We start from the raw sequence: 27,840 nt of genomic DNA on the forward strand, positions 1-27,840 counted from the left end.
CAAAACTCCGCATTTGAACAGTCAATAGCAAATACTTAAACTAATAACAAAACAGTAACTGATTCAGAAGCGCAGATTGTCATAGCAAAGTCAGAATTACCTTCTCTCCTAGGTTCACGAAACGGTCGTTCATAAAATGCATTGCTGTTCTGTTGTAAGTAATCTTAAAGATTCCTAAATGCATCTACTTTCGGAAGGCCAAATAAAGTGCTTTTGCTTTCGCCTAGAAACACACAGCGTCTCCCTGACATGGCTGCTTCAACACTAACTGCGGTTACTGAAACCACGCCTTCTTTCTTTGCGTGAACATTTGTGCAGTGTTATGCAAATATTTCCCACATAGTGAGGTAGATATGTGGGGGCGTGTTAGAACGAGCCGTTTTAGGGGGCGTGGCAGAGTCTTAACTTTGATAAAGAATCTCTCTTTGGTTTTGAGACTTTAGTCTTTGCAACTTCAGGGATCTTATCTATGCACAATCAGCTTGTAACACTCCAAAGAGAAAGGAAAACTTGAAATCGCATCATATGACCCCTTTAAAATGAACTGATTTTATTGTAGTTTTGATCAAATGAATGCAGTACATGGTGCAAATGCAAATGGTGAGCATAAGAGATTTTTTCAAAAACATTACCAAGCCTAAACTTTTGAATGGTAGTGTATTTATTTGGTAAGTAGGCATGTAATGCATAATAGAATTCAGTTGGCCATTATCGCAAAATAATTCCCTTCAGGATGAAACAAGATTATCCCATCGGCTATGTCTCATTGTCTCTCACGTTAATTTATAGAAGTATATGGCTGTTTGTGTACTTCAGTGTTCTCTGTTAATGATTATGCTGTGCTGCTTCTGTGTCTGGATGATAATTACTCACCGAAGGGTAGAACATCTGATGGTACAACCTGTACCAACACATGCACAATCTATATGTTGGCCTCTACTCTTTCAGTACTCCCACAAGATATGATAATCAACAGAGAAATGTGTGTATTTATCAGCTTTTACATAAACGCATCAGGTGCCGGTTATTGCAGTGATTATATATATTATGTAAATTAACTGTTTCACCCAGAGAATATTTAAAATGTACAAAATAACTAAATGAAATAGCTCTTTAACTTTGGGCTACTTTAGGTTCTCTCTCCGAATAGAATATGATATTTGAATATTTCTCCTTCTGTAATAGTTATAATAATAATAATAAACTCTAAAATCTTGCCCTACATAGAGGCTATTTACTGTCCATAAGCAGCTAGATTATTAGTGTAAATGCCTTGTTAATAACTGAAGGGTTTGAGTCAAGGGTCTTTGAATGAATTTCATTTAAGTGAAAGACAACAGTTTAGCCAAGACTTTGCATGTATGAATATACTTTTCTCGAATAACTTCTTTGACTCTGGTCTTTGGTATTGCATTATAGGTATCTTATTCTCTACACTGGTGTTTGGACCAGCCTGTGGTTTTATTCTTGGCTCTCTGTGCACCAAAGTTTATGTTGATGCAGTCTTCATTGACACAAGTAAGTGCCGGTCAAAATCAAAAATGGACACACTGAAATATGAATGACTTTTGTTATTTTTTTTTTGTAAGTGGTTTTAGATAAAGGCACGCTGTTAAATCAATACATGTAATGAAACACAGTGTCTCAGTAAATATCTCATCAGATCTCTGTTCGCTCCTAACAGCCACGCTGGACATCACTCCTGACGATCCACGCTGGATCGGTGCCTGGTGGGGCGGCTTTATCATCTGTGGCCTTTTCCTCTTCCTCTCCTCGCTTTTCATGTTTGGGTTCCCGCAGTCGCTGAACGAGCCTGGGGAGGACCCGGGGGGTGAGAGTGAACAGGCCATGCTGCCTGCTGAGCTGGTGCAGGAGTATGAAGGAGTCAAAGCCTCAGATGACCCAGATCAGATCAACACTGGCCTCACCTGCTGCCAGCACCTGCAGGGTGAGAGAGAGGACAGGACAAAGAGAGTCTAAACACACACAGGTCATGCATTAGGTTTTATAGGCAATGGTACATAAAATAAATAATCATTTTGTTTCAGTTGTCATAGTTGTCAGTCCATTATTTATAGTAGTTTCAGAACAAGACTCATCTCTCCAAATGCTGTAAATAGATTGCAAAAGGGATTTTTAAACAGGGGTCTGGGGACCCCCCAGAGAGAAAAAATAAAATCCATCTATACAACCTCATGCTAAAATGGTTTATAAAATTCAAATACAAATATATAAACTAAAGTAAATATTTATAAGGTTCTTTATAATACTACAGTACAAGGCCAGTAATTCAATTTTGGAAGGTGTTGTCTTTATTGTATCATGCTTAATATTTTCTTACAGTTTAAATGGATCTTTAAATATAAATATCAACAGCTGTCATGTCGGGCATCACATTTGCAGATCCTTGACATGAAAAATTAGAAACCATTGGATTACATAACTCTCTATGGAAATTTAGAAATGTCATATTTTCCTGATCATCCACCAATATGAGTCTAATTTCTTCTCAGTTATCCCTAAGGTGACTAAGCATCTGCTGTCCAACCCGGTTTTCACCTGTGTCATTCTCGCTGCCTGCATGGAAATCGCTGTGGTGGCTGGATTTGCTGCCTTCCTAGGGAAATATCTCGAACAGCAGTTCAACCTCTCAACGTCCTCCGCTAATCAGCTCCTAGGTAGACAAAAACGGAATATTTTCAAAACTGCACAAAAACATCCAACTCATAAAATGCTGTTTCATATGAAATCGCTGCAAGTAACTGAAAGCTGCCTATCAATTCTGTGTGTTTTCAGGTATGACAGCAATCCCCTGTGCTTGTCTGGGCATTTTCCTGAGTGGGCTCCTGGTGAAGAAGTTGAATCTGTCTGCGTTAGGGGCTATTCGTCTGGCTATGCTAGTCAATATCATCTCTACGGCCTGCTACGTCTCCTTTCTCTTCCTTGGCTGTGATACGGGCCCGGTCGCTGGGGTTACTGTTGCCTATGGCAACGAGTGAGTAGAGCGCTTCACCATAAAAGCCTCACACAAATTTTTAATGATCCACAACAATTGGCAATAAATACAGACACTCAGAGTATAAAGACTTTAGTGTTCACATCACAAAAGCACTAAGCTGAATTGCAGCATTAATTTTACAGAGGATCAGACTCACTAAACTATGAATTTGAAGGGAACATGTGGTCCTTCTTTCATCCCATATTCATTCTCTCCATTTAGGAGTCTAGGTTCATGGGAGCGGACGGAGGCTGCGTGTCTGTCAGGCTGTAATTGTTACACGTCTTCTCTAAGCCCCGTCTGTGGCTCCAACGGCATTACCTACCTCTCTGCCTGCCTGGCTGGCTGCACTAAAACCGTGAGTCTCCTCCCACATCCATTCATATTCATACAGATCAATAAACTCAGATATACATCTGCCTCCAGGGGTCACTGAAATAAGAGCTCTTTTGAGCATGCTAATTTTTCCTCTTTTAGATACACAAGTTCCCTATAAATCCTGTTTCCACCACTGAATAAAAATTTTTTTTTTTTATTCGTCGGTAATTGTGACTTTTTTATCTCACAGTTCTGAGAAAAAAGTCAAAGTTTATATTATTGAGATAAACTTGTTTCTCTCAGAATTGGACTTTATAACTTGCAATAGTGAGTTTATAGTGTTCAGTTCAGAGAAAAGAAGTCCGAATTGTGAGATATAAGCTTGCAAATGTGAGAAAAAAGTCAGAATTGCAGGAAAGTATGGTGGCCCAATAGTGCACAACACAATGAAATCTCCACAACACAATGGAAACCAGCTGCAACACAATGGAAACAAGCTACAACACAAAGCAAACAAGTCGCAACATTACGAAAACAAGCCACATCACCATGGAAACAATTTGCAAAACAACAGAAATAAGTCGCAACACAACGAAATTGGCACAACACAATGGAAACAAGCTACATCACAACAGAAACAAGTTGCAACACAACGTAAACAAGCCGTAACATAACGTAATTGGCACAACACAATGGAAGCAAGTCGCAACACAACAAAACTGGCACAACACAATTGAAACAAGTCGCAACACAACAAAATTGGCATAACACAATGGAAACAAGTTGCAACACATCGGAAACCAGTCGCAATACAATGTAAACAAGCCGCAATATAGTATAATTGGCACAACACAATGGAAACAAGTCGCAACACAACAAAACTGGCACAACACAATGGAAACAAGTTGCAACATAATGAAATTGGCACAACACTGTGGAAACAAGCTACATCACAACAGAAACAAATTGCAACACAACGGAAACAAGCCGCAACACAATGAAATTAGTCCTATGCTTTGTGTTGTGCACTACTGGGCCACCGTAGGAAATGGTTTCAGAATTGAGTTTTAATCCATCAGTTCTGTCTTTCTCACAATTGTGTTTATATCTTGCAATTGTGAGTTTATATAACACAATTCTACGAAAAAAGTCAGAATTGCAAGACAAAAAGTCACAATTACCATTTTTTCTTTTTTTATTCAGTGGTGGAAACGAGCTTCCATAGTCCCATTTGTCTCAAATCTTAGGTTGTTTTTTGTCTTGATGGTCGCTTGGAAATCCCCAGAGCAGCGCTTAAGATCCATCATGAAATATGCACTCAGATCTGCTCTCCCTCCTCTCTTTCTCAGAATCTGACAGGCTGTAAGTGCATCGCCCATGGCGACGGGCCTGGTACAGCCATGCCGGGGAAGTGCTCCAACCCAGGCTGTCAGCAGGCCTTCCTCACGTTCTTAGCAGTCGTGTGTGCATGCAGCATGATCGGAGCCATGGCCCAGACACCATCCGTCATCATCCTGATCAGGTAATGCTGCTGACGTCCACTGAATTAAAAAAAAAATTATGTTAATGAGTCTTAACCCTCTGAGGTCGATTAACGCGGATACGCGTTTTGAGGCATCTTCTCCTGATCACACCGAAAATAACTTAAATTACACTTTCAGTTTTGATCTTACAGATAAGAGCAATACATTAATCGAATCTGTAAAGGGTCTACTTTTATTTGTATACACAGATAATAACAACAGAACTTTGTGCATTTATAAAATAAAGAAAACAAACAGGGTGTGCAGTCTGCCGCCTTGGTCTGCGTAATCTTTATTTAGAGACGCGTCATTAAAATGAACTGTAACTCAGCAAATACTCAACAAAGAGACATGAGAGATATATCTATAGAAAGCCAAAAGGTCAAATTGTCATCTGCACATCATAATGAACTATAATGTACTAAACCATCAGTTGTTGTTGTCTGTAGAACTGTGAGCCCAGAGCTAAAGTCATACGCTCTTGGAGTTCTCTTCCTGTTGCTCCGGCTGCTGGGTAAGATATTTGCAAAACAAGTAACACCTACAGTGTCTCTGCAGGATAATTTTACAATTTGTTTACAATTATTTTAAGCATGCATCTTTATAATATTATAGTTTGGTTACACTACACATACACAGTACACACTACCAGTCTGTAAGATTCTTTAATGATTTTGAAAGAAGTCTCTTAGGCTATGTTCTAGACTGCCAGGAAAAATTTGATTTTTTTGCATATCCATATTTTATCCAAGTGTGGACAGCAATAAAAAAAAAAAAAACACAACAAAAAAAAAAACACATGAAATGACATTTGGAGGTGGTTTGAAATGCGATTCCAGTCAGGTTTTTACAGATGCATCTCGGTCTAGATGCTCTGGCTGCTCAAATCAGATTTCAAATGGTCTTTTGCGTCACTTAACGCAACACACAATGATAATGTCAAAACCAGTGACGGAAATGCAGAGGATTCATACAGTGACTACAGCATGGAACATCACAATATATATACCAGTTTTCTTGTGCGACAAAGGAGTTCTGTACCGCAACAAAAAAAGGTTGCTTATTTGGAGAGCAAGATGAAGCACCTCCATTTTTTTTTGCATTCCTTTTGAAAGCCTTGTCACATACGTGGGTGCACCTATATTACCAAAGAAACCCATGCAGATAGATTGGTTATGTCTAGATACACAAATCTGATTTGATCACTTGCAATAAGTAGTTAACTGTATTTTAATATATTTTGAATTAATATAAGTTGAATTTTCAGCAGACATTACTCTAGTCTTCAGTGTCACATGATCCTTCAGAAACCATTATGATATGATTTGGTGCTCAAGAAAAAAAAAAATTTCAGTGTTGAAAAACATTGCTGCTTAATATTTTTGTGGAAACTGTTATACATTTCATAAGGATTCTTCGAATAGAAAATTTGAAACAGAAATCTTTTGTGACATTAAAAATGTCTTTACTGTTACTTTTGATGCATTCTTGGCAAATAAAATGATTTCTTTCAAAATGAAAAACTCTTGAATGGTAACAAATTTGTCAAGCTCATAAAAGCACATTTTTACATGAAAGAAACTAAAATCTTATCAGGACATTGGAAATAAGTATTAAAAACATGTACAGTACAGTCACACTGAGCCATGTTTTCCACGTTCCAGGTTTCATTCCTCCACCTCTGATCTTCGGCGTCGGGATTGACTCCACCTGCCTACTATGGAGCTCCGTATGTGGCATTAAAGGGGCCTGCATGCTTTACGACAACATAACCTACCGTTACCTTTACGTCAGCATCGCTATCGTTCTCAAATCCAGCGCCTTCATTCTCTATGCCGTCACCTGGCAGTGTCTGCGTCAGAACTACTCCAGGTACATTAAGAACTGTGAGGACTACCTGACCCCAAGCCAGCTGTTCGCCTCCAACCTCACCCTGGACAACCTGGGCAAGGACATTGCACAGAACCCTTCCAACCGCACCAAGTTCATTTACAACCTAGATGACCACGCCTGGAGCGAGAACATGGAGTCAGCCATATAGTCCCACCCCAAAGAGGGCCAGCCGGCCTATATGCACATGCTAATTTAGTCTCGTGTATCGCTTTTATTCAAAAGAAAGTCCATATATAAGCCGATTTCTGCACATTCCCGCTGCCTGGGAGAAATAGGCACTCTTTTAGCATATCCAGGGTGTTTTGACTAAACAGAGCCAAATGAATTTGACTGTTACTGTAGTCAGGACTTGTATGATATGTGGAGATGAAACGCATCCATCATATTAGGGGATGTGCTAGGTTGCAGTTCCAAAACTGAACAATTAATCTTCCATAAGTCAAAACTAGCCCCAGCTTACATATACAAGCACCTTTTTAGGTTTCATTTTGAATGGTCTTTTTAGTATTTTTTTAAGAAATGTAAAGAATATTAGCATATAAGTTCTAACAGATATTAGCTAATACGTTTACTTGAATATTGTGAGGCTATGGAAATTTCGGTCTATTTTTATGGAGGGTCTTAGAAAGCTTGATGTTATTGCTCGATATCTCCTCTGTACAGGCATTAGACTATTAAAAACGTAGATACAAGTGCAGAGTTCACACGCGTCATGTAACCTATTAATCAACCTAAAAACATAATAGTGAACATTTTAGGCCCATGTCTGTGAAAAAAAACGTATAGCTTGAATCATTCGTTTTGTGATGCTTCGTTATTTGTCACCTGCAGTGATTTAAACTAAAGCAACATGCAACATTAATCAATGGTTGCTATCAAGCAGAGGACATTGAAGGATGGAAGGATGGATTTATTTCAATGCATGCAGGTATTGCATGTTGATGCATCAGAGCAGGCGCATGGGAACTTTAAGAGATAAATAGTTTTGGTGAGGGTAGACATTTCCCTTCTATTACTCCGGCATCTTCTTAAGTGGTGTTTTATAATAGTATTACGGCACCTTGTGTACTTTTTTCTTCCAATCTGTCATCAATGTGTTCAAGGAAATTCGCTTGGAAGACCAAATGCTAGGATTAACAAAGTTTTACGTTGTAAAACTTTTTTTTTCTTTAATGTTGCAATATACGAAGCAAGTAAATAAACATAAAGAAATGATTTATGAACTACTAAAACATCAATCTGAGTTACATAAAATAATAATGAACAAAAAGGACTTATTTCAAACATTTTTGTATGACATTGGACCTATGAATTTGTTTAATATACTTATGAATTATTTTCTATGCTTTTTATTAAAAACAACAAAAAAAAGACATGTAAAAAAAAAACACAAGGGGACAGGGCAGGAAGGTGGTAGATCTATGGTAATGTAATAAAGCTAAATGCTCTTTATAGAGGAAAATTATTTGTTTTTCTGCTGCTTTTCAAAGACGGTTTACTGGATGCAAGTACACTGAAGAGACCCACATAGGGCAAAACCCAAACCCATTATCAACCGTCATGTAAATGGCTTCCCAAGCACATTATTTTAATGCACTGCAATATACGCCGAAACGCTTGATTGCTTGAATGTTGAGGCTGGTGTCAATATAAATAGGATGATATAAGAATGATGTCATTGTTTATATAATCATTCCTCTCTATAGATAATTCATTGCCGTAAAAGTGCCAAAGTGATGCCATTTAAGTGTTCTCTCCGAGAGGCATTTTCATAATGCTGGAATTGTATATTACCGCGAGATGCTTTATTGTATTGTACGTAGACATATGTGATATCTTAAGCAACCATTACACCTTGTACATAGTGACATTTAAGTCTATTCTCTCCAGAATGTAGAACATAGCGATGCTTTAGGCTTTTACAGGTGATGTTACAAGTCTAAACTTTGGACAAAATATATATTATTGTTAAATGCAGATGGAGATTATGTTATGCTTACAGAGGAATGTTGTGGTATATTTTTCTACCCATGTCTGTATTATGAAGCTTATGTGTAATGACCATAAAAGGTGTACGAGTTTAAAAAAAATTACATGAACAACTATCTGCACTAAAGCATTGTCTCTGCATTTTTATTATGAAACTCAACAATTCTTTTCTCTGTTGACCAAGCGAAGGTCTCTGCACATAAAGCATCACAGAACAGGATTATAGCAAATTAATATGAAACTGAATTATTTACAAGCACCTTTGTGCTTTACTTCAAACTTTGGCGATTCGGAAGGCTGTCTTCAGATTATGTAATATGCTTCACAACACGTCTAGATGTATCTTGCACTTGTTTTCTATCTTAAGGCAAACAGGTCTGTCGATGCATTCTTTTTGAAACCCCAAAGTCAGCATCATAGATTTTTTTTGCTAATATCATACCACACAAATGTGCAGAATAAGTGCAGCATTAGTAGGTTGTTCTCATTTACACAGCTGAATATGTTAGCCTCTTTAGAATTAATAGTACATACTGGATTGAAAACATTCACCTTGCTTTTTCACCTTGAAAATTGTGTTTAAATCCATACTGTAATCCACCAATTAAGACAGTGATTTCCCCTCGAGTGCAGGGGGCTCTAAAAAATACACGCAACTATATACACATTTGCTTTAAATCGGTTTTCTTTACTCAGGCTGTATTCAGTTTTACAAGCATGACCTCAAATGTCTGCAGCATCTAAAAGGCTTTACTTAGTTTTCACAGTAGCATGCAAGGAATTTAAAATTGCTTTAAAAAAAAGGTACCGATACATTTGAGTCTCGAACTACTTTTTCATTGTGTTCTTACTAATAATACATTATGGGCTTATGTGTTGAAATGTGTTGCGTTTATTTGCAGTGTTCATGCAAACACACAAAATATTTCAATAGTGCAGTAACACATGAAGCACCACTTGCACAGAAGTCTTACACAGCTGAATATGTTAGCCTCTTTAGAATTAATAGTACATACTGGATTGAAAACATTCACCTTGCTTTTTCACCTTGAAAATTGTGTTTAAATCCATACTGTAATCCACCAATTAAGACAGTGATTTCCCCTCGAGTGCAGGGGGCTCTAAAAAATACACGCAACTATATACACATTTGCTTTAAATCGGTTTTCTTTACTCAGGCTGTATTCAGTTTTACAAGCATGACCTCAAATGTCTGCAGCATCTAAAAGGCTTTACTTAGTTTTCACAGTAGCATGCAAGGAATTTAAAATTGCTTTAAAAAAAGGTACCGATACAGTCTCGAGTCTCGAACTACTTTTTCATTGTGTTCTTACTAATAATACATTATGGGCTTATGTGTTGAAATTTGTTGCGTTTATTTGCAGTGTTCATGCAAACACACAAAATATTTCAATAGTGCAGTAACACATGAAGCACCACTTGCACAGAAGTCGGTTTCAGATCAAGCAATTTTCAGTCGGTCAACGTGGCAAATTTGAAAAGGAGCAAGATCTGCTTAGAGAACTTTTGTCCTCACACAAAACTCTTGATCACATGGATTCCTATTTAAAAGACTGGATTTCAACTATGCAATTTGACCACACATTTACGCGGTTGTTTTTGCAGTTATAAGTGATTGACTTCTATGGTAAATCTTTGAATAAAAAAAAAATTAAAATCAAATGAATAAAGCATATCAATCATAAAAAAATAAAAATAAAGTCACTAGACTACTAAATATTTTTGGGAATTTCTTTCATATGAAAGTTCTCCTTTATTGTTGACAAGTGTTTACAAAAAACAAGTAGTGCATTTCAAAGAAATGAAAACAAAGAAATCCAAATGTATTCACTAGGAAAATAACCACCTGAAGCCTACATAAATACTTCACTCCAAAGTGTGCTTGTGTGAGCACACATTTATTTAAGTGCCAAGTGAAAAGTCCACTCAGGTTCAGTCATGAAGCTCAGTACTTTGCCTCATTATGGACTCTTTTGACTGAGCTTCGCGTTTGGAGATTGAGGAGTGTGTGTGTGTGTGTGTGTGTCTCAGTAGTCCAATGGGGCCATAAGTAGTTGTAGCTCTTTGAAAGTGCTGCCATGACGACCAACCTGCTCTGCCCGGTTCTTCACTACATTACTGAGGTTCTTCAGCTGCTTATAGCATGCTTTACATTTCTGATGCCTGAAAAACACAGTACAACAGTCCCATAAAAACCAAGTCCCATGAAGAAGAAAAAAAAAACACTGCTTAATCTGCATCTATTGGCTCATTAAAAGGCAAAATGTAACATTTTAATTAAACACATTATTGGCCATGGGCAGAGTAGAACTAAGATTTGACTAAACTTAGGGTCACCAGTAGATCAGCCAGCACACATTTAACGCAGAATAAAACTTTGATACATGGTTTAAGTTCTCATTTAAACAAACAGCCACTGTTGGGTGCTGTAGTCAAGGAATGTAAACTAACACAGATAAGCCTGACTCAGGTTAAAAAAAATATTTAAAAAGAAATAACACCACACATCATGGGTGTTTGTTAGGTACTAACCTCTCCTCTCGAGTAATGTCCACTCCTACTGATGGAGGAGCAGTCAACGTGTCCGAGATTAATGGCCAGAAACGCTTCAGAATCAGTTTTAAAGCCATACAACCAGTCTGTACATAACTGTAGAAAGACAGGGAGAATGGGTTACTTGATCACGGCATTTGTACATGACTGATAAATGGCCATCTCAAAACCTTGCACCGTTTATTTCCATAAATGTACTGTCGCCAAAGCGATCAAAATAGATTCTAAACAACCGATCTGAAAAGCTCACCAAGCAGGAAACTCATTAACAGCCAGTCAAGTGCTCCCGAGACATAACGCTCACCCGATTCTGATGTTAACATGAAGCATAAATTTAAATAAAATGCACCCAATTTTACCCATGTGCGATGGAACAATTTTCATTTAATGTCTTAATAGTAGAAAGCAGCTTAATAAAATGGTTTAGTAAAATTATAAGTATATAAATACAATTTATAGATATAAAAATCTATGGTCCTAAAGGTGTTAAAACGCATCACACTCCGCTCCGTCAAAATAACCTTCAGAGTAGGGCTGGACAATATGGCCAAAAAAAAATCTATTTTTCATATCAGTTGATACCGATAATTAAAACAATACATTTCAAATCTTTTTTTTCCTTTCAAGTTTAAAGGCAGATTTTTTTATCCAAAGTGAAAGCTGTAGAAACCAGACTGTTAATTGCGGTTTTACGCTTTATGGTCAGAACATGACAAACATTTTTTTACACTTTTCTAGTCATTTTTCCTTACATTTTTTTTAGCTTCTGAATGTTGTAATGAGTGATAGTTTCAAACATGAAACAGGTTTGTGTTGCCCGACTTTGATGACGTGCATCTTCAGCACAGTTTGCAGTGCAGGCTGCAATATTATTAAATTTTTTGTATCAGAGAAATGCACATTTGACAGCAGTAGTAGCTTGAGTCTAAATACATTTAGTGTAAATGCACAAACGCTATAGCTTAATCAGAAAATACTGTGATTATATCCATTACTCCTTTAATACACGTCTATCAATAATATGATAAATCACACATTTCTGCCACAAAAGCATGGTGCAATTAGTAAATCCATTAACGTTATTGTTTTATCACCCAGCCCTACTTTAGAGACCATTATTACTATAGACATAGATCGGTCATAACCATTAATAAGTCACCTTTCATATTTGCTCTGCAGCAATTCCTCAATCTGTGGCAAGATGGATGTGCAGAGGTCCAATTTCCACAGTGATCTGAAAGAGAATAACTTCTCTTATTATAACTTCCGCTAAAATGATGGTGGGACAGACGTAGTGAGTGATGTGTGTGTGGACGCTTACGGTTTGAGGTTGATTATGTTAAGGATGTCCACCACAATAGAAAGATCATTCATAGATACAGCTGAATCCAGCGAAGTCTGGGCAACATGAAGGGAAATGCAAACACTGCTTTTAGTGTACTGCTGCTTTCAATAATAGCCCATTACAGCATTTACTAGATTACATTAGAAATACATTTTCGATGTGTAGCAGTAAATGTATCCATCAGCCAGTAACAGATCTCCCATTACAATCTGTCTGTCCCACAGTTTATCAAAGCTCATCAGCTTGAGTGCTGTTGCACTTACCTTGACATCTCCACTGGCCCAGACGGAGCGTACTGTGTCCAGGTTTTTATATCGACTGGTCAGCATTACGCACATGGTGTCATGGCCTTTCCGGATCTGTGCTAATGCCTCATCATCTCCCATCACACCGGCTTTGGCGTTCCGTGCATGCTGTTAAAACAGACACATTACTCCGAAACACTCAGCATTTTACATACTGGTACGTAAGCGGTCAGTACAGTACCCTTTTAAAAAGGAACCAATGTGCATTTTAAGTATTATGATCCCTTAAGGTACTAACATGGACTCTTTAGGGCTAAATAAAGTTGCTTTCGCACAGCATAGTTCTAGGAACTAGCCAGCATGGTGGATAAATTGCATAATATATCGATGCGGAGAAAATGTATAAAACAGATAGTTCCGGTCCTTGATTCTGATTGGTTGAGCCGCGTTCAAAGCTGTTGTAAATTACTCTACGAACTATACACCTTTGTTTACTTTGTGTGTTGCTTGGCAACCACTTTGTTGCAACCACAACTGTTTCTGAGGAACTACATTGTTTGGTGGAAGAACACCGTTTTTATTAATATAATTACACTTTATTTGCTCCATTTTACTATCAGTGTTTTTTTCACCGTTTTATAAAAGCAATAAGCCCCGTGAAGCCATGGTTTACAGTGAATTTATAACAGCAGTGTTATACTCTGCTTCGCGTCATGCCTAAAAACGCCCCTTAGCCATTATAAATTCACTGTAAACCACGGCTTATTGCTTTAGCAGACAACAGGTAAATGCCGTTATCGGCGTTTTCCATGTTCGTGGAGTAAATATTTTTACACAGCTTTTAAAAAAATGCCAGGCAGCTGGTGTTTCATATGCGTTTGGCCAATCAGCCTACACTTACGTCACTGGTAGTTCCTATAGCACTGTTTTAGACCCTACTCTGAAGTAGGAGTTAATTCAGTTCCTCCAAATAGAGTTGCTAGAACTAAATACATTCCTAGTTCCTGTGGTGCGAACACGCCAAAAAGCGGGAACTACTGCCAATAGTTCTAGGAACTATGAAAAGGTTCCTCCGGAGCGAAAGCACCTTAACGCACAAATGAATAGCACCCTGGACTGGTGACAGCTGACTCTGGCTATAATAACAAACATGCACAGTATAACCTAGCACACTTTGTTTTTAGTATTTTTTTAATGAGATGAATTGAGAGTGATGAAATATTTTGCTTTAACAAAGCCACACATGGATTCATTTAGGGTTATGAACATCACCATAGAAACAGAAAATTATCAAAAGGACGTGAACAGCTCCAGCAGCTCTATCTAATAATTATAGCAATTCAGACACGACATGAATGCAGCATAATACAAAAGTGAATCATCTTAAGTGAACAATAGTGCTAGACAGTAACATTAAACATCCATTGAACTCACAGAAAGGAAGTCCCCTGCAGTGAGGCCAATTGGCTCGTTACGTGTCGAGAGGATGATTCCTGTAGAAGGTTTAGATTTGGTGGCCGTAACCACAGGACGAGAGGGAGAGGTCACTGATGTACAGTATAACCTAGCACACTTTGTTTTTAGTATTTTTTTAATGAGACGAATTGAGAGTGATGAAATATTTTGCTTTAACAAAGCCACACATGGATTCATTTAGGGTTATGAACATCACCATAGAAACAGAAAATTATCAAAAGGACGTGAACAGCTCCAGCAGCTCCAAGAATCTCTATCTAATAATTATAGCAATTCAGACACGACATGAATGCAGCATAATACAAAAGTGAATCATCTTAAGTGAACAATAGTGCTAGACCGTAACATTAAACATCCATTGAACTCACAGAAAGGAAGTCCCCTGCAGTGAGGCCAATTGGCTCGTTACGTGTCGAGAGGATGATTCCTGTAGAAGGTTTAGATTTGGTGGCCGTAACCACAGGACGAGAGGGAGAGGGAATTCAGTGATCATCTTGCCTGCTATCAGATCCCACAGCTAAATGGGGAACAGAATATGCATACACATGAAAAAAAAAATTCCTCTTCATTCATCCAGGCAAGATAACGTCCCAAAGCGAGATGTACAGCACAGCTCTCACCTTTACTGTGCTGTCATCACTGGCTGAAGCAAGCCATTTCCCATCAGGACTGAAGGCTAGACAGCGCACAGCCTGAGTGTGACCCTGCCAAGAGACGCATTCATATTAACCACATAAACAAGGCCATCACATTCATTAAGAGCTTGTGCATGTGTAACAGATAAGAGACACTTTCCAAACTAAAGTGCTTTAATGGGACTTATGAAGATGTTTTTGTGTTTAATGCCTTTTAAACAAAATAAATATCAAGACTTTTAAAGCTAAAGTGCATAAACCAAAGGCTGAACCTTGCAACACAAGATACAAAACAGACCATTGTGCAAAACAGTAGAGTAAGATAGATGGAGAGCGCCTCACTAATCCACAGATTAATCATGTGTTCAGACACAACTGACTGTTAAGGGTAATTAGCCTGGCTTCTGATTGTACAGACAGACACACACACACACATGTACTTGCCTTATATCTGAATACACATCCTTTCCTTCTCACATCCCACAACTAGACAAGAAATAAAATAAAGACATGAATATTAATCTTTCAAGTAATACACAACGATATAGCAACATATATATATCAGTAAATGAGAGAGAATCAAATTCTTTCTATACAACTTTCAAGGCAAATGCATTTAACACACCTTAATATTGCTATCCACAGAGCCAGACGCCAGGTATTCTCCCATGGGGTGGAAGTCCAGACTGCAGATACTGGCTTTGTGCCCCATCAAAGTGCGCAGAACTTTATGTAAAACAAACAAACAAAAAAAAACACAACAACAACATTAATTCAGCTATAGATAAATATACTCTGAACAATTTGCTCAAAAAGTGTTTCTGGTCAGATGGCCCCTGCGTGTCCTCAAGGATCAGAGTGGAAGGATAACGACGGGACCTCTTCCACCAAACAGGTTCATTTAATCATCCCAAAAAGCGAGAGGAATGCTATTTAACTATATCTGTTTTTCTACATCTCTACAGCAAATGCTGGCCTGGTGCCCCATCAGTGTGCAGAACATCAATTCAGTTTATTTAATAAAGAAAGAAAAATAAAAAGAAGTAGGCAGACACATTTTTAACAATATCACAATGACTTATCAATTAAGATTGATTGGGTGAATCTCAAAGCCTGTCAAGTCAATTTCTGCCTCATTTTATCCTATAACTCTAAAGAAAGTTTTTCCATAAATAAAATGAAGTCTATATTTAGGACGATTACTATATTTTACAGACCCACTTTTAATTTTGCAGTTAGGTACACCCAATAAAAAGTCAGACCATAATTTCTTTCTCCTGATTTTTGAGATCAACTTGTGCGCCACATTTTCTTTACTGGTTTTAAGAGAATCACCCTGTTTCTTATTGTAGATTTTATGTCAACCAAAGTGCAAATCTGCAGCACAAACCACTTACTTTTAGCAGCCTCCAAATCCCAAAGCCGGAGAGAGCCGGACTGAGAACCGGCCACCACACGCTCTTCAGAACTGTTGAACTGGATACACTCCACAGGGCTGGTGTGGCCTGTCAGACTCTACAGAACAGACAAACACTGCATCAAATAGCTGAGACACACTTAATTCTCTCAACTAAACAAATAACAGAGAGGGTTTTACCATAATGCAGTTTGGTTTGCTGACAGCCCAGATATTGACTCTGCAGTCCTCGCCGCCAGTGGCCAGCAAACGACCAGACGATTTCCCCAACACCAGTGAAGACACATTGCTGGAGTGAGCCACGATCTCCTCTGAACAACACATATGACAAAAAAAAAGCCAGTCACATTTCCCACAACTGCAAATGAAGAACCTGACTATTTAAAACATTCTGCTGAGAACTCACGCAGCTTCCATGATGTTATAGTGGTGCTGGTGAGAGCCATCGTGATGATCGTGTGATCTCACCAACACCTATGTCAGGGATGCGACGGTATTACTTTATCTCCTCTGTCCATCTGTTAAAATGAAAGAATTTATTCAAAGACAGACAAACAGCAGAGTAAATATGCTGTGCATAACGATCACTCTAAACTTCAGGGCACACCACTTCGCCAAAAGGTGTCCCTTTTCAATCACTTTTGGATAGATCACATTCTGCTATGAGTTAGTGCATGAATACATCTTAAATTATAATTGTATTACGTCCAGTTGCCTGTGCCTATAGAGAACAACGTGCAAGAAACCCAAAATCTAAGAATTATTATTTTATTTACTGGCTTTTAAAACATGTCAGATTTGGGCTAACGCGGGTCAAATTTGATATAGATGCAAGACACAGATAAAAAGTTACTTTTTAAACCATTTCATGAACTTAAATGAACTTGAACTTGAACCCAAACTTCATTTTTTTTGTCCTCTTGAAAACATCTCAAAACATTTAATGAACGGCTCGGTTGTTCTTAACTTCATTTCATCTGAATATCAACATTTATGTAACTTTGTCGAAAGGTCTTTAAGGTTAACTGATATAATTTTGTGTATCTGGAAAATACTGATCTGGGACATTGTATTATGTTGAACATCAATGCTTTTGTGCCTATGCGTTAATGAATAATTTGTAAACACTAATGTTTTTTTGTGTGTGTATATATATATATATATATATATATATATATATATATATATATAAATATGCCGAGTAAATCGTTTTTATTTTTGGAGTGAAATAATAACATTAGACCTTTGGGGTAAGACTTGAGTATCATATCGTTACTAGTGCATTTTTTATTTAATTGAATTGAATACTTATTGCAATTCATTAGGTTACTCCGTTTCGTGAATCAGATTTCTGACATGGATATGCATTAAACCCTATAGGCTAATTAAGTAAACATTTAATTTTAAATCAGTGTTGCTATTATGATTTCTTTTATTTTAAATTATTTTATTATGCTATTATTTAATTATAATATCGGCAACTAAACATTAGTTTATTCTTGCCTGTGTGCAAGTCATAGAACAAAGTATGTCACAGAATAAATTTACATTTCAGACGATTCTCTTTCACTGGGTTTCTGCTTAGTCCTTGGTTATTCAGTTATTATTCAGTAAATTGTAAAATTACAAAGAAGATCAGCAAGGAGTGGCTTCAGGTCCCAGGTAGGGGGTCATGTTACTTACCCCCAATAGTAAATGCATATTGTTCTTTAGAGCTAATAACACCACTTAAAGCAGTTATTCGATGTAAAATCATGTTTATCATGACACAAGGCGTTTATGGACAAAGAGCAGCCATGTATCGCCGGTTCAAACTATGATCTTTCACGTGTGGCTGAAACCTAACCTTATTAGTCCAACAAAACATTTATGCACACACACATATTCCAACACTTACATAAAGTCCGAAACTGGTGAAAGACTAAATAAATCGTCGACGCATATCCAGTTGAAGTCGCTTGGCCACGCGAGTCTGTCTCAGTTAGCAGTTAGCAGTTGTAACTTATATGAAAATGACCAATTTATAAGTGATCAATCTACTTTCGACCATTATCTCTTTCTAACTCTGTTAAAAGCATTACTAAGCTATTCTAATAAACATAGTAGCAGGTTAGAGACTCGAATTTGTTTCTATTGGATAACTTTCCGCTAAGTTAGCTTCGCAACGTGGCTAACGAACTCCTCTGAACTGTAAACAAATAACGTTATCCAACATTTACCTGATTGTCTTATCTGTTCTGTGATGCTGTTAAAGTCCAGAAACCGTTGGCGTATATTTATGAGATGAAAGTTGACGATAACACACTAGTCCGACAAACATCGACCCACTTTATACACTTATATTTTGCTGTTGTCATGTTGTTTCTGATTGGTTGCTAACTAGCGGTAGCTTAGCAACAGTTCTCCTTACCTTCCTTCTGCTGGTGACGGTCAGTCTGGGTTAAACAGGGACTCGCATGGCTGCAGTCTGCCGACAGACAGACCGATCAGAACTAATGAGAAAAGGATTAGTTTAGGACAAGAAAAGGTCCGAGTGCGCGCATGCGCAGTGGAACTATGGCCACATTAATACAGTTGTTCTGCAGCAGCCTTCATTTAACACATATGATTTATTAAGTCATTTAGCAGAGAATCCAATCTGAAGGTCTGACAAGGAAAACATCCAAATTGTGCAGCACCAGGGGCTATCACGACGGAAAACAACTTCTTGCCAAATTCTCAATAGTTATCATCTAATATATTTCAGGTCTTTAAATACACTATTAAAAAGCTTGTGAGTTGAGTCAGGTGTGTTTGACATCCAAAGCATGTACTGCTGGGACGGCCCCCAGGAACACTGCCCAAAAAAAAACAATCCACTGTCTTTCGCTCATCCAGGACTGGGTCTGAATGAACCAGGAACTGAGAAATGATTATATAAATCTAAAAGATAATTTGCATCAATACATCATTTTATAACAGTTTATTTATAATCACTGGGTCTCCATAAATTTCAGCTGAAGCAACTTTTTTTTTTAACCAGGTTGTCAAGACACAGTTTATATCTTCAGTCCATTGAAATGTTAAATTGATGTTGGGCCAGTCAATACTGTGAGGTCATGCTTATTAAAAGTTATTCTTGATACTAACCCATCTAACTTTCATAAAGCAGTATAGTTCCATTTGAACAGTTAAAAATATGTAACCAGACAGTCCTTTGTTGCCACTCAAGGTCAATTATTTTTATCTTTATCTACTTTGCGTTCCATCAAGGCAGCACCAGGCTGCACCTATAACTTCACCGGAATACCACATATCAAAGATTACTACCTTTGATTCAGAATCAGCACATGATTTCCCCCATACTGAACAATCACAGCAATATTTTCTGAAAGGCCGAAGAGGGAATTCAAAAAGCTGAACTCAAGTGCTTTGTAACGTCATGTGGTTGGTGAAGCTCATACAGCCTCAGGTCTAAATTGCTGAGGTCAATGGGTCATGTAGCTGCACCTGTTGAAAAGTACTTATTTGCAACTGAAACTAATGATATGAAAGCTCACTATAGTAAGCAAAGGCATTTTGTGAGTTTCACTCACTTTATGAAAAAGATATATATATGTGGAGCCCCACTCAGAGGCATACTTGAGCTAGAGATTTTAAGATGGACATGAAGTGAGAGAAAGGAACCAAAGGGCTGAAAAGGACGGAGCAGCTGATGACACTTGAGAGAAAGTCAGACACTTTACAATGCCCATCTATTGTCTGGACTAACCTGTGATATCAAATATCTCAGAATAATTTAGATTGCATGTTCTTTGTAATTGTATAATACATGTAAAAAATGTAACACAGACAAGTCTAGAATCTCTTCATCTGTCGTCTTTCCTGTCGCCTCTGTTTCTTGTCATTCTTCTCGTTCTCTTCAGGGGCTGCCTGTGATTCAGCAGAAAACCAGGGGCCCAGGAAGTTCACCCACAATAAATGCAAAGCCCTTGCAGGTGCCTGGTGTGAAGAGAAAGAAAATAATATGGTTTCAGTAAAAACGCATTTGTGAAGCCTCAAAGATATCACAATCAGTGCAATTATGCAGTCTCACCAAGAGCCAGAAGTACCAGAAGTAAGATGACAGAGTGCTGAGGACCTGAACAATAGCAGTAAGAAGAATCACATCCTTCAGGTGTCTGCATGTTAATATAAACAAGTCAGGCATGGTCATGAGGAGTATTAATCATTGTCTGGAAATATATAACATATAAAAATGTACAGATTAAACATCCAACTCACTCTGCCATGCCCTGTTCCATATTAAGGTCAATCCCTCCATCCAGCAAGCTACCATCTTCAGCAAATGCAGGTTTGGCCATTGCTAACATAGATTTGTAGCTGCCAATGTAGACCGCCACTGCGAACAGGAGAAAGAACTGGTACAAAGGAGACAAAAAGAGAGGTGAATAATATTTACCAAAAGATTGGAAACCACCAAAAGATTATCATCTCACCAATTTATCACCCATATACAGTGGTCTACATAAAGCATAAGCAAAGCCCTAGAGGTGGACAGATGGACACTATTGTCTTTTAAGGGTTTTTCAAACTGGGGTCTACAAACGAGTGCTAGAGGGGCCACAGAAAAGTTTAGAGAAAAGCAGTTGCAAAAGTGTATCAAACAAAAACAAACATAAATATAAAAAAACAAGACGCAAATAAACACATTTAAATAAGTAATACACCTTACATTACTGTATTATAGTGAGTAGGGAAAAGAACCAAAGACTTAAACTACTTCAGTCCGTGTGCACTGAATTTATTTAATACACGAGTTTCACAATTGGAGTTGAATTACTGGAAATAAATGAACTTTTCCACGACATTCTAATTTATTGAGATGCACCTGTATGGTGTCACAATTTAAAAAAAATTCTGCAGTACAAATTGGGACTTTATACATACAAAATACAGCTGCCTTATACATTTTAGAATGGGGGCCCCTCACATACAGATAATTACGGGGGGTCCATGACATCTAAAAGACTGAAAACCCCTGGTCTATTTGCCACGAGCAGATATGCATGCAACATCTGTAAGATTTGCTCACACACACACACACACACACACACACACCACTGAATGCAAAAGCACAAAATAGACAAATGCTAAATGATGATGCTCTTATTCACATCATACTCTGACTCACCCATGTCCAAAATGTAGACGAATTGTAAAAGAGCAAGAGATTGACTGCTACATAAATAGCCTGAAAAGAATACACCAAATAAATCAATTCAAAACAATTAAACCCATTTATAAAGGCACACTGAATCTCAGATGCGTGCCTTACGTTTGCTCCCAGGATGATTCTGCAATAGAACATGAGACTATTCTGGTTTTCGTCGTGAATTTGTTTTTTGCCTTTGGTTCCAACTTTTCCTTTCGGCTAAAGAGAGACATATTACTTAACAGAACAGCACTGACACGCAGAAAATCTCGCTAGTTAGAATAAACAGTTATCACATGAATACATTTAAAGACACACAGTTATTAATAATTTTTCTGTTTTAATAGCTATTCAATATTGTCTCATACCGCCATCTCCCCTGAGTTCTTCTTCTCGTGCCACTATTTCACCTGATAACGCCTTTCTCTTTAGGCATCTAAAAAACGAACGGATCTGATTATCTTTTAAAGAATAATCTTCAAAACCAAACACATAGTAAATAACACCTAAGCAAAAGAACACATCAGCGTTCGCGAGCACGTTTCCGGCGCTTAGAAAATGCGTCACAGATGCCAAAATAAATAAATTGGACTTGACGCCACCTCGTACAGGAGTACAGCGACTAATTTAAAGCTCTTCGTTTTGATTAAACTTGTCTGTACAGTATTCAACGTTTAGATTATTGAGAGCACATAAAAACGTAACAAGAGCTCATATCAACCGAGTCTATGCATTTTACACTATTAGACCTTAAATGGGTTTTAGTCTTCCTCTAAAACAGCTCAACAGATACCAGAAGTATTTTAGGGTACAACAGTACTAAAGGCCCCTCGGGGTGAAGAAAACCCCCCAAACACACGAACACTTGTTTGTCATTATCACTATATATTGCATAATTGTTCTTATCCAAGAGGTCATTTACCAGATATCTAAAGAAAATTGCTTTTGAGGTTAGTTTTTAAAAGTTTAACTGTTTTAAAACCTTTATAATTAACAAGCGAGAATTTTTTAGATGATTGCATATATCTTAACACAAAAGACTTGATATATGATTAAATAGCCTAAATAATTTTTCAAGTCACTGCCCAGTAAAGGGTTTTTGAGGTAAAAAAGGAAAAAGAAAAAAGTCCCCATGCCGAGGGACATAACATCTCCCCAAGTTAAGCCAAAGACCAAAAGCAAAGTCTACAAACAATTTGTTGTGAACAATGAACAAAGTGGGCCTACATTGACTCACAACTCAGTATATAGTGTTCAGTTGCAGTTTTCATTTGTTAAATATGCCTACTCTGAAAAATGTTGTCAGTTCATTTCAGAATATCTGATGCTAAAATACGAACATTGCCTTGATCCCATTTTAACAGAGGTTGTGCCTCAGCTGGAGTAGGTACAGGATAAAACTGGAAAGATACCGATTAAACATAATTTCATTTTCAGTACTATGAAAATACAATTCACTTTAAACTCTCTTGTGCATTTTTAAGAGCACATCTGATCATAAAGCCTCACATGTGAAGCATTATCCACCACCTTATAAAACACTAAAACAAGTCAACACGCATATATTTCTTCATATATTATAAGAAACTACAGTAGACTATAAATACAGCTTAGTTTTGGTCACCATAATATTTTGCATTATTTATATTTAAACAAAAAAATTGTTAATGCTACACAAACTTGGACAGTGTCATTATGCATGTTTACATAATGAATCTTTAGGAACAGCTTTATCAAGAGTACATGGTGACATTGACCTCTGGTGGAAGTATCATTACCTTGTCATCCATATTGTTAATTATAGCTTACCTTTTCACCTAAATAGTCAGCGTTTTCCAATTCCAGTTCAAGGAAGGAATCTTTAGGAACAGCTTTATCAAGAGTACATGGTGACATTGACCTCTGGTGGAAGTATCATTGACAAGTACCTTGTCATCCATATTGTTAATTATAGCTTACCTTTTCACCTAAATAGTCAGCGTTTTCCAATTCCAGTTCAAGGAAATTTAAAAAGTTCAGCAGAGTTTAAAGAAGGGGTTTTGTGAGCATGCGTATCAGTTCTCTGTCTGCATTAAATAGCAGGTTTCAGACGGGCCGTCCAGTAGATCAGTAACCATGTTGACCGCACTTGTTCTGTTGTGTCTCGGAGCCTTTCTTCTGTGCTTGCAGTTTAGAATTCGGCGACCCAAAAACTTCCCCCCTGGACCCACTCCTGTTCTGTTTTTTGGAAATTTGCTTCAACTGGACCGCACAAACCCATTAAAGGACTTTGACAAGGTAAGCACATCAGTCTCAAACACACACTGGAGACTGCTGCATTAAAAATACATTATTTTTATTGGTAGGAAATTCACACTGAAATAATTGAATGGGTTACTGGAAACAAGTGATGAAAGTAAATCAGACTTCTTTCACAAAGTATGACAGCAAAAACATGCTGATGTGAGTCTGTGGTCTTCAACATGAATGTTTTTGTGCAGTTTGCTCAGCGCTATGGGTCAATCTACGGGCTGTTCATTGGTAGCCAGCCAGCCGTGGTGTTGACAGGTCAGAAAATGATCAGACAGGCACTGATCACACAAGCGGCGGAGTTTGCTGGCAGATCAGACAACATGATGGTCAGCCATGTAACAAGTAACAAAGGTAATGCAGCCAGCTACTCATATACTGTAAACAAAATGCAGCCAGCTACTCATATACTGTAAGTGCACTCAGCAGAGAATTTAATCAAAACTCTCCCTGCTGGGCTTAAAGGCTTCCTAACTGGTTACTTTGTTTGTTTAGGGGTGATCATGGCAAATTATGGAGAAAGTTGGCGAGAACATCGACGCTTTGCTCTAACCACACTGAGGAACTTTGGCCTTGGAAAGAGAAGTATGGAGCAGAGGATTCTCGAGGAGGTCAAATATATCTGCTCACATTTGGAGGAATCTGCTGGTACATCTGTGACACCTTTACTCTCTAGATCAACATAGTTCATTTATGCAATCACATGTTCAGAGTCTAATGTTTAAATATAAACATTTTAATGACCTTAACAAAATATGCCAGAAAATATTCAAATTCAAGAATGGAAAACATCTCTTTTATCTCTACATCCCTACCAGGAAAGTCAACTGACCCTGAACATCTGTACCACCAAGCTGCTTCAAACATCATTGCCTCAATCATTTTTGGGTCTCGATTCACTTATAAGGATGAATATTTCCAGACATTGATCACAAACATTGAAAAACTCACTAAGATTGTCATTGGACAATGGGCAATGGTAAATACAATAACAAGTAAAGACACTGTTTATTTACACTGAATGCAAATAGCCAGCCTTGTTGCTAAAGGCTATTTACACAAACTCTGCCCACCGTATTACTTCTATTTACATTTTGTGTAAACAAGATGTTTTTTATACTGTAACTGCTATTTATACTTTTATTTGTTTACACATACAGTATTGCTGCTGCCAAAAATAAATGATACAATTAGAGATTGTAGTTTGTGCACAAATGTATAGAATGTTGACAGACATTTAATTGGACATTTTAAAAGTATTTTCTTTTGAATTGCAGCTCTACGAAATAGCCCCAGTGTTAAGGATTTTCCGACTGCCATTCTGCAAGGCTTTTCATTATTTTGCGGGAATTGAAAATCACATTCTTAAAGTTGTGAATGAGCACAAGAAGTCACGTGTTACTGGGGAGCCCAGAGACCTGATTGACTGTTACCTGGAGGAGATGGAGAAAGTAAGATATACCCTTAAGTGTTTGTGTGTGTTATGAATTTATCAGCACAATATCAGTTTAATATTCTTTGCTTTACAATGATTTGTAAGTGGGTTGTTTTGTTTTCAGAGAGCAGATCAACGCACCACATTTGACGATTCACAGATGGTCACTTTGCTGTTTGACCTGTTTGTGGCTGGAACTGAAACAACCTCAAACACACTCCGCACTTTAACCCTCTATTTGATGACCCACACTCATATACAGGGTAAGGAATGTGGGTAAGATGTGTCGAACCTCTTTATCTTCCTCCCTCTTATTGAGTTTTTGTACTAAAAACTTTTTCACATTTTAAAGTAAATTATTTACATGCCTAAAGTTTATCTCAAAAAAAGAAGAAAAAAGAAAGGAATGTCCTGCTTTTATTTCCAAACGTGTAAATATTTGTATGAACAAGATCTAACAACTGAGACATAAACTGAACAAGGCATTTGATGAACAGAAATAGAATAATGAGTCAACATAATTCCATTTCTGGAGCAAAGAGAGGGACAGTATCAAAAGTAAGTAAAGATCCAATAAAGATCTGCCATGCTTATTTGGATTTTACAAAATTATCTTTAAAATAGTTTAGCCAAAAATACATTTTCACAAAATTATACCTGTGGGGTAATGCGTGTTTGGTTGTTTATGGATTATGAATTATGGGTCATGGATTTCCTTATGGATTATCCTTTGATAAATACAGTTTAGGTTCTGGAATGGGATAACGCATTATTAATTAAATGCTTTTATGTTCATATTTTAGTTTTGTGAATTGTTCATAGCATTTAGTCTTTCTTTGTGTGCTTGTGTCTTTTAATGTCTATTTAAATACATTTTCAGAACAATGTCAGCGGGAGATTGATGAAGTCCTTGGTGATCGTGAACATGTCACATTTGAGGACAGAAATGCCATGCCTTATGTTCAAGCAGTGATTCATGAGGGTCAGCGTGTTGCTGACATTGTTCCTCTTAGTATGTTTCACACTGCCACAACCAATGCTCAGCTCTGGGGCTACAACATCCCAAAGGTGACATTTACGAGGATTTATGTATGGCAACAACTTTCTTTTTATCGTAGTTGTAGAGTTACTCTGGCACAAATAAAAAATGACATAAAAGAAAGAGTAACTAAGAGAACAACAACTATCCATTATTTAATTTATTTAAATCAATCCATAACAGATTATTATTGAAACCCCTAAACAGCAAGGGAGGATTGTTAATTTTGTTAAAAACATTTGCTCCTACAGGGGACAATTATCATCCCCTATCTTTCATCTGCTCTCAGAGAGGAAAGTCAGTGGAAGTTTCCCCATGAATTCAACCCTCAAAACTTCTTGAATGATAAGGGGGAGTTTGTGAAGCCCGATGCATTCATGCCTTTCTCTGCAGGTATGTTCTTCAGTGTGATGAGGTCTTTAAATGATAAAACAGTGGATATCCATCAATAGCTCTCATTTATCCTAGTGCTGGAAGTCCCCGAGCTGTACAAATTCACATATTACACAGAGACATTAGTATGACTACAATACATACATAAAATCAGTAGAAAGTGCATCTGTGTTTTAGAATGAGAACAACAGTGTGTTGGTATAATGTACATTTACTTTGTTTTCTAGGATCTCGTGTCTGTTTAGGAGAAAATCTAGCTCGCATGGAGCTCTTCCTCATCCTGGTCACGGTGCTGCGGCGATTCCGTCTGGTCAGGCCAGAGGATGCAGGAGAACCGGACTTCAAATTTATATATGGTGGGACACAGTCAGTGAAACCTTACCATCTGACTGTACAACTACGTACACCTGGGCAGACTTGTAAATCTGTTTACTGAACATATGTCGCCCTTCAGTGACAACATGCCCCAATAGTGGGTTGTGTTGTCACACTATAGATCACACAGGGTAAATTATGACAATGGCATCTGTTTCTGTTCTATTAAACATAGTAATTGTTAACGTTTCAGCAAAAGTGAAACAATAATGACGCACAAGACATTAAATATGCAAGTAAATTAAGCTGTATAAAATTACAACCTATAACGCACAAGTAAAAACACGCACAATAAAAAAAATATATACCTCTGTACTAATTAAACTCAATGGGGTTGTGTGTTTGCTTATTTACTGAACATCTAGCACAAAATAAATTAACGGTTTAAAACCAAAATACAAAATCACTGCAAGGCCATTTAATTACTGATACTGTAGCTCTTGTGCCAACAAGCCCAAATCTCTTATGCATGTTAATGGTGAAACTTTGATCACAACACTTGGAAGCTTTATTGCATTTTTTTTAACAATTACTTACAACTGTTCAGCAGAACTATAGTGTAATCATAGTGGTTTAACCATTTTTAGTTTTTAAACCATTTTAATACAATAAAAATGTAATACTACTTACAATATTGCAAGCTGATAGAAAGTTCGGCATTCACACCGAGTGTATAGCTATACTACATTCACACCGAGTGTA

At 37.4% G+C, this 27,840-nt stretch overlaps 4 protein-coding genes across 6 annotated transcripts in view; 2 read left to right on the plus strand and 2 right to left on the minus strand.

Annotated features, from left to right (window-relative positions):
• Positions 1-8,848, plus strand: part of slco3a1b (solute carrier organic anion transporter family member 3A1b) — a 19,995-nt gene extending 11,147 nt beyond the window's left edge. For both annotated transcript variants that reach the window (XM_016287190.1, XM_016287189.1), the window contains exons 3-10: positions 1,420-1,518; positions 1,685-1,948; positions 2,514-2,678; positions 2,797-2,995; positions 3,221-3,356; positions 4,666-4,838; positions 5,289-5,353; positions 6,504-8,848. In XM_016287190.1, coding sequence (XP_016142676.1) covers positions 1,420-1,518; positions 1,685-1,948; positions 2,514-2,678; positions 2,797-2,995; positions 3,221-3,356; positions 4,666-4,838; positions 5,289-5,353; positions 6,504-6,880 — 1,478 coding nt within the window. In that variant the 3' untranslated portion in view covers positions 6,881-8,848. The remainder of the gene's footprint in view (positions 1-1,419; positions 1,519-1,684; positions 1,949-2,513; positions 2,679-2,796; positions 2,996-3,220; positions 3,357-4,665; positions 4,839-5,288; positions 5,354-6,503) is intronic.
• Positions 8,849-10,459: 1,611 nt separating this feature from the next.
• On the minus strand, positions 10,460-18,955 carry LOC107596504 (katanin p80 WD40 repeat-containing subunit B1-like). The gene is made up of 14 exons (XM_016287250.1): positions 18,824-18,955; positions 16,820-16,931; positions 16,594-16,724; positions 16,394-16,511; positions 15,622-15,722; positions 15,441-15,482; positions 14,982-15,065; positions 14,820-14,878; positions 14,320-14,449; positions 12,904-13,053; positions 12,617-12,693; positions 12,455-12,529; positions 11,275-11,391; positions 10,460-10,905 (listed from the first exon to the last, which is right to left on the minus strand). The coding sequence occupies exons 2-14, from the start codon at positions 16,857-16,859 to the stop codon at positions 10,770-10,772; spliced, it is 1,260 nt and encodes a 419-aa protein (XP_016142736.1). The 5' UTR covers positions 16,860-16,931; positions 18,824-18,955; the 3' UTR covers positions 10,460-10,769.
• A 48-nt stretch (positions 18,956-19,003) lies between these two features.
• On the minus strand, positions 19,004-22,193 carry tmem208 (transmembrane protein 208). 2 transcript variants are annotated; one of them, XM_016287196.1, is made up of 7 exons: positions 22,114-22,186; positions 21,976-22,043; positions 21,731-21,826; positions 21,587-21,646; positions 20,677-20,813; positions 20,489-20,573; positions 19,004-20,394 (listed from the first exon to the last, which is right to left on the minus strand). In XM_016287196.1, the coding sequence occupies exons 2-7, from the start codon at positions 21,979-21,981 to the stop codon at positions 20,251-20,253; spliced, it is 528 nt and encodes a 175-aa protein (XP_016142682.1). In that variant the 5' UTR covers positions 21,982-22,043; positions 22,114-22,186; the 3' UTR covers positions 19,004-20,250. The 2 variants fall into 2 exon arrangements, with proteins under 2 accessions (XP_016142682.1, XP_016142681.1); XM_016287195.1 differs by having other exon boundaries at positions 21,976-22,193.
• Positions 22,194-23,683: 1,490 nt separating this feature from the next.
• LOC107596456 (cytochrome P450 2F2-like) lies at positions 23,684-27,332 on the plus strand. The gene is made up of 9 exons (XM_016287191.1): positions 23,684-23,884; positions 24,088-24,250; positions 24,392-24,544; positions 24,715-24,875; positions 25,174-25,347; positions 25,456-25,594; positions 26,212-26,399; positions 26,622-26,763; positions 26,991-27,332. The coding sequence occupies exons 1-9, from the start codon at positions 23,723-23,725 to the stop codon at positions 27,197-27,199; spliced, it is 1,491 nt and encodes a 496-aa protein (XP_016142677.1). The 5' UTR covers positions 23,684-23,722; the 3' UTR covers positions 27,200-27,332.
• The last annotated feature ends 508 nt before the right edge of the window (positions 27,333-27,840 follow it).

This window comes from Sinocyclocheilus grahami, unplaced genomic scaffold (genome assembly GCF_001515645.1).
Source record: "Sinocyclocheilus grahami isolate Dianchi unplaced genomic scaffold, SAMN03320097.WGS_v1.1 scaffold219.1, whole genome shotgun sequence".
Taxonomy (NCBI): domain Eukaryota; kingdom Metazoa; phylum Chordata; class Actinopteri; order Cypriniformes; family Cyprinidae; genus Sinocyclocheilus; species Sinocyclocheilus grahami.

Coding starts and splice junctions, on each gene's coding strand:
- LOC107596504 (XM_016287250.1), bottom strand. CDS start 16,859: ATGGCTCTCACCAGCACCACTATAACATCATGGAAGCTGC. Junction 16,512..16,593: donor GCAAACCAAACTGCATTATG/GTAAAACCCTCT, acceptor TCTGTTCTGTAG/AGTCTGACAGGCCACACCAG. Junction 12,530..12,616: donor AACATAATCAACCTCAAACC/GTAAGCGTCCAC, acceptor ATTCTCTTTCAG/ATCACTGTGGAAATTGGACC.
- tmem208 (XM_016287195.1), bottom strand. Junction 21,647..21,730: donor GAATCATCCTGGGAGCAAAC/GTAAGGCACGCA, acceptor TATTCTTTTCAG/GCTATTTATGTAGCAGTCAA. Junction 20,395..20,488: donor TCTGGTACTTCTGGCTCTTG/GTGAGACTGCAT, acceptor TCTTCACACCAG/GCACCTGCAAGGGCTTTGCA.
- LOC107596456 (XM_016287191.1), top strand. CDS start 23,723: ATGTTGACCGCACTTGTTCTGTTGTGTCTCGGAGCCTTTCTTCTGTGC. Junction 24,545..24,714: donor ACATTTGGAGGAATCTGCTG/GTACATCTGTGA, acceptor CATCCCTACCAG/GAAAGTCAACTGACCCTGAA. Junction 25,348..25,455: donor ACCTGGAGGAGATGGAGAAA/GTAAGATATACC, acceptor TTTTGTTTTCAG/AGAGCAGATCAACGCACCAC.